General features: G+C 44.6%; 1 protein-coding gene across 1 annotated transcript; it reads left to right on the forward strand.

Annotated features, from left to right (window-relative positions):
- Positions 1-2353: 2353 nt before the first annotated feature.
- Positions 2354-7906, forward strand: LOC104421562 (linoleate 13S-lipoxygenase 2-1, chloroplastic-like). The gene is given in 11 exon segments (XM_010033554.3): positions 2354-2791; positions 3840-4108; positions 4681-4774; positions 4777-4917; positions 5031-5192; positions 5195-5350; positions 5561-5646; positions 5796-5906; positions 6053-6357; positions 6656-6922; positions 7025-7906. Coding segments are annotated over 11 exon segments (2703 nt in total). The 5' UTR covers positions 2354-2439; the 3' UTR covers positions 7785-7906.
- Positions 7907-10615: the final 2709 nt, after the last annotated feature.

Consider the following 10615-nt stretch of genomic DNA (forward strand, 5'->3'; position numbering starts at 1 on the left):
TCCTCAAGTGCATGTTGGATTAGGAATGGCATGTGGAATTAAAAAAGCCGAGGCACATGAATACATGAAATAAATTGAAGTAGAACTGGCTTTGAAATTATTTTAGAAAGTCTAATTCAAAAACTTTAGTTAACATATAAATAGAGATCACGCGTATAAAAAGATATGGAAATCCTAATAGAGTGATTTAAGATAATTTATCAACCGAGAGAAAAGCGCACGTAAATGATGACCATCATGCCACAAACAGTTTGACTGCCCGTTTCCAACGTTGTGCTTGATGCAGCTGAAACTTTTTAAGCATATTGTTGGAGATTTTCACGTGGTGGGTCCTCCACATGTCCGGTGGGAATCACTACGGAGTGAATAATTTCAAAAATAAGATGTTTGATTTTTATTTTCCATTAGCTCTTTGAACCCAAAAAAAACTAATTTTGTTTCGCATGGTTCACGTTTGCATTGGAAGCACGTGATACATGGTCCGAAATTTGAAAATCCAAGACACTCCATTTTCGTTTAATTGACATACTTTTCTATTTAGACATTATTCCCTTAAGAACAAAGGATCTCATATCGCTTAAACGGAAAACCTAAGATTTAGATTATGAATTTTAAAAGTAGGAATGGTATTTGATATGTGAGTGCAAATCTATGTTTTTTTTTTTTTTTTTGGTAAGAAGTGCAAATCTATGTTTTTGTACTTAAAATCAATTTCTTCATAGAAGAAGACTTCACCCATCTAAAGTTTGTAAAAATCCCTTATTCAAGTGATGTGGAATAAAACTTTAATTCATATGATATTATTCTTTAACGCTATCTTAAAAAGTGCTAACGCTATCCCCCAGAGCCCCCTATAGAGACATGGCACCTTTCGTATCATCTCTTACTTGTGTACGGGACTAAAAAGTTTAATGGCTTCGATCCATGTGGATCACCTTACAAGATATTCTCCATATTTACATATGGGACTTTACTTATGGCTACATTGAGTAATTTGAAAAATATTTATTGAAAAATGATTGCTTTCAATGCTTACAAAAACAAAAAAGCGAAAAAAAAAATTTCATCGTCCATCAAAATTGTTGTCAATAATGAAAACATTTAATTAATTAATTAATTTATTTATTATTATAAATATCAATCACTTATGGGGAAAAGTTTTCTAAATTACTCATTTTCCGCGAATTAAATGGAGCCTATGAATCAATTGAGAAAACCTCTCCTGTTTGATTTGAAACTTATGATGTCCCAAATGTCTCCCATTTAAATCGCATGAATTGTAACGGTCTTGATCTTTCTCCAGGGACTGTCCACCATGATGACGAAAGTAGTGGATATGCATTACATCGGAACGTGTCGTCGAACTTTGAAAATCAAATCATGGATACGCACGAATTCATACTCCATTCAACCTTTTACCTTCATTCGCAATCAAAAGAGAATTCATTTGAAATTTCAATGCCAATCCATTACTAAAATTCTCAACCACACGTAGAGCCAGCCAACTAGTTTGACCCTTATATAAGAGTCTATAGATGGAAACCCTCTCAATATCACGACTCAAAAGATGCACAGAAATGGCCTAGATCCATGCCGGGACATACACAGAAAAAAGAAGAAGGTATGTGCAAAAATAAATAAATAAATAAATATCTTTGTGAGGGTGAGATGACAAAACTTTACGTGAAATGTCCTAAATTATAACGTATGCCTAATAACTACACCAAGCAACCTAAAGAGCAATGATTTCCACTAACTTGGCCCCCTATTCCAACAATGAAAGCATGACACATTTAATAAGTACAAGAACGCCTATTGTGTCAAGAGGACTAATAGTCTCAAAGACAAGCAGTGATTCAAGAACCTAAGTCGTCTCATTAAAGATTCTCAACTAGCAAAGCACGAGGTACTACCTTAGCTAAGATAATGAGCCGATTATTATTCTTCCAAACATAAGAACGAGACATGTGCCTCGATAGTTCAAGTGGTGGAGTATCAGTGGTTGGGTCTGGTCAAGTATAGCTGAAGTTTTCTGGGTGGATCCAATATGCTCTCTTCCTTGACAAATAATTTTTTGATTTTTTTTTCCAAGCCTTTTAAACATCTTTTCACGAATACCTCACGGTCACGAAAAGTCAAAATTCAAATTAATACAGGTCCAGTGCACCGTCTCACCTCCTCTTCTATTCACATTTCCTGCTTCATTTTCACGTGCCATGTCAGGTACATGCATTTAGGGCAAAATAAAGCCCGGAAAAAAGATCAATAATAAAGCATGTGCCGAACTGTTCTTCCTCCTCCTCTCCTATAAAAACCACTACACCAACTCTCCAAATCCCCATCATACAGAAGTCTCAGTAACCACTGTCTTAAGCAATTGTTGTCTACACCATTCTCCCTTTCAAGAACACACCAGAAACAATCATCACCTCCATCATCATGTTGAAGCCACAGCTTCATCAATCCCCATCTGCCTCCCCAGCCTTGGTCCCATTAAGCAAGCCGTCTAGCCAAGCCAATGGCGGGATCGCAATTTTACCGGCGCAGTCCGCGCCTGCGCTCCAAAAGAGCCCTAGAAGCGCTCAAGTGGGGATTGCATCAAGTACGATTCAAGCGGTTGCCAGCCCAAGCACTGTCGAGAGGTCTACGTTAGTTAAAGCGACAGTGACCGTGAAACCCAGCACCGGCGGGTTCTTCTCGGAACTCGGGATAAGCGGAGGGCTCGATAAAATTACCGATTTGATGGGGAAAACGCTCCTCTTGGAGCTTGTTAGTGCAGAGCTTGACCCCAGTAAGTATTGAGCATTCAGTTTTGAACTTGAAATTGTTACCACAAATTATAAGATCAAGCAGGGGGAGAAATAGGCTGAATTTGATTCAAACGGGTCTGCTTTTTGAAAATTTTGCGATGATCATAATTTAACTTTTATTCAAAGTGAAATGTTTGAAGTTTTTCAAAGTTGGAATATAGCGATATTTAGAATTATATGAGTTTTTACCAATTTTTATGACTAAAAAACCTATTATTAGGTTTAAAGAAAAAGTAACCGAAGTACATAAGTTGTTTATGATTTGCAACAAACAAGCATGTTTGATAGTTTAATTAACAACCATTCCTTAAGTAAATTCTCCATGGAGGAAATTTATAGTAAAAGATCTGATGCATGATATCCAATTTAGCACTATATGTGAGATATAACATGTTAATGGAGGTATAATTTTCCTGTCTTGTTATTAAGCCACATTACAAGACTATATATGAAGGTATAATTTTCCTGTCTTGTTAATGGAGGTATAATTTTCCTTAAGTGATCTATGACTAATCTATGACTTGGAGAAGCTTTTCTAATTAGCAAGCCATTTTTCTTTACTATATGTATATAAATTTTCAATCTATGATATAACGAGATGTTTTCTTGGGTAATAGGTGCAGAATTAGTCATTAACATTGTGATCGTTTGTCAATTGAGCTCTTAACATTTTATTTTGGCTGTTGAAGTTGTTAACGTTTTTAAAAAGGTGCAATCAAGATAAGATGTATATATGAAGTTCTTGACATAATATAGGCCACTTACGGTCTCAGAGAGAGAGAGAGAGAGAGAGTATCTCTTGCCAGAAATATTCAGCTCCAAGCCCGCAATTCGACGATCTTCCCTTAGATTCGCCGCATTTACTGTAAAAGGCTTAATTTCAGCTTCCTAATACCAAATCCTAGCCCCCCATGGTGTGCAAAAAGCCAACTATGATCGCGTTCCTGCTATGATATTCAAACTATTGATCTTATTCTCTTGTATTGACGATGTTAAAGATTTAAGCAAGGTCCTGAACTTGATTTACAGAGACGGGACAAGAGAAGGGGACAATCAAAGGGTACGCATACAAGAATGGCCAGGACCACGAGGAGGTGACGTATGAGTGCAAGTTCGAGGTCGGAGAGGAGTTCGGGGAGGTCGGGGCGATCTTTGTGGAGAACGAGCACCACAAGGAGATGTACCTCAAGGACATCGTCCTCGACGGGTTCACGGATGGCCCTCTTAGCATCAGTTGCAACTCTTGGGTTCACTCCACTCATGATAACCCACAGAAGCGAGTCTTCTTCACCAATAAGGTTAGTTAGATTGTACCGATAGCTACATAGCTTCCCATCTAGCGTTTTTTCTCATTTTTCATGAGGTTACACATATTAAAAGATCAAAACCACTTAGGTTATGACTTATGTAGATAGTACACATATATACGCACATGCATGTTACTTGAAAATAAGGGTTTTTATATGCACACGTTTGTCATGAAATGCAAATTTAATCTTAGCTATAATCACCAAACATATTATATTGATTCTTGAATGGACCCAGAAGTGTCTATGTTCATATCAAACTTTTGACTCCCTCGCCCTCACACTGTCATTTTAAAAAAGAATCAAAAGAATTAAAAAAAAAAACACGTGAAACCGGTGCCCTATTGTCCGAGGTAGTTAAATTCAAAGCTGGTCAATCGCTGTCTGTACATGAATTGCGCATCGATTTCATAAGACTTGATTTTTCACACCAAAAGCTCAACGGCAATTCAGTTTAGTTGATTAGAGAGACAGTCGATTATCTCTGTTTGAATTATGAGTATTTACTTAGATGGATCTTATTTGGAGCTTGATGGCTTTCATTGCACGCTATTGCACCGCAGTGCTATTTACCAACCGAAACGCCAAGTGGGCTCAGAAGACTGAGAGAGGAGGAGCTGGCAACCCTGCGAGGGACTGGCCAAGGCGAGAGAAGTCGTCCGAGAGGATATACGATTACGATGTGTACAATGACCTGGGGAATCCAGACAGCGACGCAGATAAGAAGAGGCCAGTGCTTGGAGGCAAAGAGCTCCCCTACCCTAGACGATGCCGGACAGGGCGCCCTCGGAGCAAGACCGGTGAGTCGATAAATTATTCTTATAACTTCATAATTATGATTAACGCAACAAAAATTCAGATCGGCCATTCGTGCTAATGAACTAATTGAACATTCACTTATGAAACGGCGTAGATCCACAGTCGGAATCGAGGAGCGGGAGCATATACGTACCTCGAGACGAACAATTCTCGACGATAAAGCAACTGACGTTTTCGGCGAAGACAGTGTACTCGGTGGTGCACGCACTGATCCCGTCGCTAGAGACGGCAATAGTCGACTCCGACCTAGGGTTCCCTACTTCACCACCATCGACGAGCTCTTCAACGAAGGCATCAACTTGCCCCCGTTGCAGAAGCAAGGTTTCCTCAAGGACCTCTTCCCTCGGCTCGTCAAAACCATCACTGATGCCTCCGAGGATGTTTTGCGCTTCGAAACCCCTGAAACCATGATCCGTAAGCAAACTCACTTTCCCTCTTCCTCTCTTATCCTTTCTTTATCCGAAGAAGTAATTTATTTGGAGAAAGTAATATGATCATCGCTCATTCTCTCTTTGGGAAAATACATTATTAGTCAATCATGGCACAAAAAAATTATGTTTTATTTATTATATATCTCGAAGATTTTTCATGCATAATAATTAGCCGTATTGTCGTATTCTACAGGTGACAGATTTTTTTGGTTTAGTGACGAAGAGTTTGCTCGTCAAACACTAGCGGGAATTAATCCCTATGCGATCCAGTTGGTCACGGTAATAATTATATGTATTTTTTACATATTTCAACTATGTAATTTGCTCACTTACACTTGATTTAGTTTAATGAAAGACTAAAATTATTTGACATCACCAAGTTGGGTATATGCTTTCTATATATAATTTGTATCAAAATATGTACTCAGAAATGGCCCTTGAGGAGCGAGCTTGACCCTAAGATCTATGGCCCACCCGAATCAGCCATCACAACAGAGATCATTGAAAGGCAAATCAAGGGCTACATGACAGTAAATGAGGTATGAGAATACTCTCTTGACGAAGTATCACTTAATAAAACCAATTTGCACTCTGGGTCAAGAATAAACCTAAATCCTACACCCCAATTAATGAAATTTGACCTGAACCCGACCTTTCCGGTTCGGTTGAATTCGATTTTGTGCAGGCCATGGAGCAAAAGAAGCTGTTTATGCTGGACTACCACGACCTGTTCCTACCATACGTGAACAAAGTGAGGCAGCTCGAGGGGACAACTCTGTACGGGTCGAGAATGCTCTTCTTCTTGACCCCAGATGAGACGTTGAAGCCACTCGCCATCGAGCTCACACGACCGCCGACCGACGACGGGAAGCCGCAATGGAAGCAGGTGTTCGTCCCATCGTGCCACTCCACTAGTATGTGGCTCTGGCGGCTCGCCAAGGCCCATGTCCTCGCCCACGACTCTGGGCACCACCAGCTCGTCAGCCACTGGTAACAAAATAAGTTGATCATTACTTTTCGACTAGCCAAAAAAGAAAAAAAAAATCATAGATCTATTACGTAGAAGTATACTAGTGATGAAGCAGACCAGTGATTTCTCAACAAGAGAGAAGAATATAGCTTTAAAAATTGTTTTCCACACATAGAGACACATATAGGCATCGTGAGATCTGAATATTTTGTAGTTGTCATATGATTTGCAAGTAAAACGTGATGTTTTTACGAGAAGTACCTATTTGCATAAACGCTGATGGTGTAATTGATGTTTCTATGGTTTTAATCGTCGCAGGTTGCGGACTCATTGTGCTACAGAGCCCTACATAATAGCAACAAATCGGCAACTGAGCGAGATGCATCCGATCTATAAGTTGCTACACCCGCACTTCCGGTACACGATGGAGATCAATGCGCTGGCCCGCGGGTATCTGATCAATGGTGATGGCATCATCGAGAGCACCTTCTCTCCCGGCAAGTACTCCATGGAGCTCAGCGCCGTGGCCTACGACAAGCAGTGGCAATTCGACTTACAAGGCTTGCCCAATGACTTGATTAGCAGGTATCGCACATCATTTAATTAGTTACACGCCTTTCCTTTTTTAATATTATGCAAAGAGAAGAACACAAAAATCGCTTTTCTGATGGTGTCAATTCTTGCCAGAGGGTTGGCAGTGGAGGACCCAACGGCACCGCATGGCCTCAAGCTAGCGATCGAGGACTACCCCTTCGCCAACGACGGCCTCCTCTTGTGGGACGCCATCAAGGAGTGGGTCACCAACTACGTCAATCACTACTACCCCGACCCGAGCCGCATCGCATCGGACAAGGAGCTCCAATCCTGGTGGACTGAGATCCGGACCGTCGGCCATGGCGACAAGAAAGACTCCCCTGGGTGGCCCGACCTCAAGATCCCATCGGACCTCATCCACATTATCACCACCATAGTCTGGGTGTCCTCCGGCCACCACGCTGCTGTCAACTTCGGCCAGTACACCTACGGCGGCTATTTCCCGAACCGGCCCACCATTGCCCGAACCAAGATGCCCATCGAGGACCCGACGGAAGGAGAGCTCAAGATGTTCTGGGACAAGCCCGAGGTCGCGCTCCTCACGTGCTTCCCATCGCAGATCCAGGCGACAAAGGTGATGGCAATCCTCGACGTGTTGTCGAACCACTCTCCGGATGAGGAGTACCTGGGGCAGGATCCGGAACCGGCATGGAAGGAGGAGCCGATGATAAACGCGGCGTTTGAGAGGTTCCATGGGAGGCTGAAGGAGCTTGAGGGCATCATCGACGCGAGGAACACTGACCAAAGGTTTAAGAATCGGAGTGGAGCCGGGATCGTGCCGTATGAGCTCTTGAAGCCGTTCTCCGAGCCCGGCGTGACCGGGAAGGGAGTTCCATACAGCATTTCCATTTGAGGAAACGATATTTCGCGGCAGTGGCAATGGTGTCTGCTGATAAAAACACCTTTCTTTTCATTTTGTAGAATAAGAGGAGTGCGGCATATGCCGATGTTAATGTGATCATCCTAATTTGTGGACAGCATGAACTCAATTTCATGATCTAATCTGTCATTTGTCACCAATATATAAGTAATTGTGATTAAAAGATTAATTTCAATTCTAGTACTCTATGAATTGCTCAAAAAAGCTAATGTTCAATACATGTATCTTCTTCATAAATGCCATCTTCCACTACTGTTTCATACTAATGCAGAATCTAAAAACTTGGGCAAATGGCCAGCTCGATAGATTTGCTAAACATGCTACTTTACCCAGAAGTGAGAGACTAGTGTCACGGGTCGATCAATTTCGGTCGGTCAAACACCGCGCGGCCTTAGGATCGGTGATCCCAAGTCAGCCTTACACACACACTTCGCTCGAACACAAGAACCGAATGGGCAAAGAGAGTGTATTTGCTTGTGAACGAACTGATTACAAAGTGGGAGAGGGATCCCTATTTATACAAGAGTGGGTCGCATCTTGACCGTGGATCGTCCCTCCGATCCAACGGTTCATTTCGAATCCGTATAATCATTACAAGCTATACAATAGGCTACTCGATGGTCTGCATCCGGCAGGCCCTTGGGAAGTCCATGGGTCGCGCACGTCGGCCTTGGGCGGACCATGGGCGTGTGTCGAAGCAAGATCGGGGTTGCGGAGTCCGTCGACACGCGACCAGCTGAACCGTCACGGGCTGCTCGAACATCGCTCCGGGGTCGCTCATGGGCTGCGTATGGGCCTTCCGCTCGTTCTGCTCATGGGTCGTTCGTGGGCTGCTTCGGGCAGCCCTTTGTGCGTGACACGGTCCTCACGGACGATCTTGGATCATGCTTGTCCATGGGCCGTGTCATTCTCCCCACCTAATCTGGCGACGCCTCGTCGCATCCGTGGCATGGAAGGCTTCGATGTGCCCCTTGAATTCCACGAGCCTCGGAGGGTTCCCGGCTTGCTTCACTCTCGGGAAGGCCTCTCCACTGGACGAGGTACTCCTTCCTTGGTGCCCGATATTTCTTCCGTATGGTCCGATCCGCCAGATACACTCAATATCTCGATCATAGGAGGCCTTCGCTCCAAGGGGCGCTGCGCTGCATGTGCCCCGATCCGGATCATCCTCATCCACATGGAAGGGTTTCAGCATGCTTACATGGAACACGGGTGGAGCTCGAACTTGGCCGGTATGTCCAGCTTGTACGCCACCTTTCCGATCCGTTGTATCACTCGAAATGGGCCTTCATAGCGACGGATCAGCCCTTTGTTCACGTTTCTGTACCGAAGGACGAGGTGCAACTTGACTAGCACCAAGTCTCCGACCTGAAACTCCACATGCCGTCGCTTTCGGTCAGCCCATTTCTTCGTTCGTTTCGCGGCCCGATCCAGACACGCCCGGGCCAAGTCCACGTGCTCACCCCATTCCTTAGCGAGTTTGTATGCGGCCGGGCTACTTCCTTGATATCCCGAAGCGATTGCGCTTGGCGTGAGCGGCTGCTGCCCGGTTACGATTTCGAACGGGCTTTGGTTCGTGGACTCGCTCCGCTGCAAGTTGTAAGAAAATTGGGCCACGTCGATCAGCCGTGCCCAATTCGCTTGTGTGTTGCTCACATAGTGCCGAAGATAGATCTCCAGCAATCCGTTCACTCACTCGGTTTGCCCGTCGGTCTGCGGATGCATACTGGTGGAGAGATTGAGACTCGTCCCCAGCAACTTGAAGAGTTCAGTCCTAAGCCGTCCGGTAAACCGAGGGTCGCGATCGCTCACGATCGTGGTGGAACACCCCAATATTTGACGACGTGCTTGAGGAACGGCTTGGCAGCTTCCTCGGCCGGGCATTCCATTGTGGTTGGCACGAACGTCGCATATTTGGAGAGGCGATCTACCACGACCATGAGAGCCCGACACCCTTCGGATTTGGGCAAATTCACGATGAAGTCCATGGAGACACTCTCCCATGGACGTTCCGGGATAGGCAACGGTTCAAGGAGTCCCGCGGGAGACCGTTGCTCTATCTTGTCTTGCTGGCAAACAAGACATGTCCGCACATACGTCTCCACATCATCCCTCATGTGCGGCCAATAGTATTGATCCTCAACAAGCGCCATGGTGCGGTGGATTCCCGGATGTCCCGCCCATTTGGAGTCGTGGCACTCTTTTAGGATCTCCCTTCGAAGCTTCCCGTGGAGCGGCACATAGAGTCGCCGTCCTTTGGTGTAGAGGAGGTCATCCTCAAGCCAAAATATCCTCGTCAAGCCCTTCTCGGGCGTATTGAAGGAGGGCTTGAGCTCTTTGATCATGCTTCCCCTCCTTACGATCAACCCACGGGCAATCGGGCCTGCTCACTACATTGGCCAATTCAACTTCCGCTTAAGGCGTCGGCCACGGAATTGGACTTTCCGGCTTATACTCAAAGACATAATCAAACTCGGCCGGGAAGTCTTGCCACCGAGCTTGTTTCGGCTGAGCTTCTTCCTGGGTTTGGAAGTAGCTCGTAGCCACATTATCAGTCCTTACGATGAACCGGGACCCCAAGATATAGTGCCTCCATGTGCGAAAGCAAGCACCACCGCGGTCATCTCCTTCTCTTGGACCGTGCATCGTCGCTCGATCATTCAACTTTCGGGATTCGAAGGCCACGGATGACCTTCTTGCATCAAGACACCACCGATGGCAAAATCGAAGCATCGGTCTCCACCTCATATGGCTTGGTGTAGCCGGGCAGCATGAGTACCGGCTCTTTGGTCATGGTCCGTTTC

The sequence above is a fragment of the Eucalyptus grandis genome, chromosome 10, assembly GCF_016545825.1.
Source record: "Eucalyptus grandis isolate ANBG69807.140 chromosome 10, ASM1654582v1, whole genome shotgun sequence".
Taxonomy (NCBI): domain Eukaryota; kingdom Viridiplantae; phylum Streptophyta; class Magnoliopsida; order Myrtales; family Myrtaceae; genus Eucalyptus; species Eucalyptus grandis.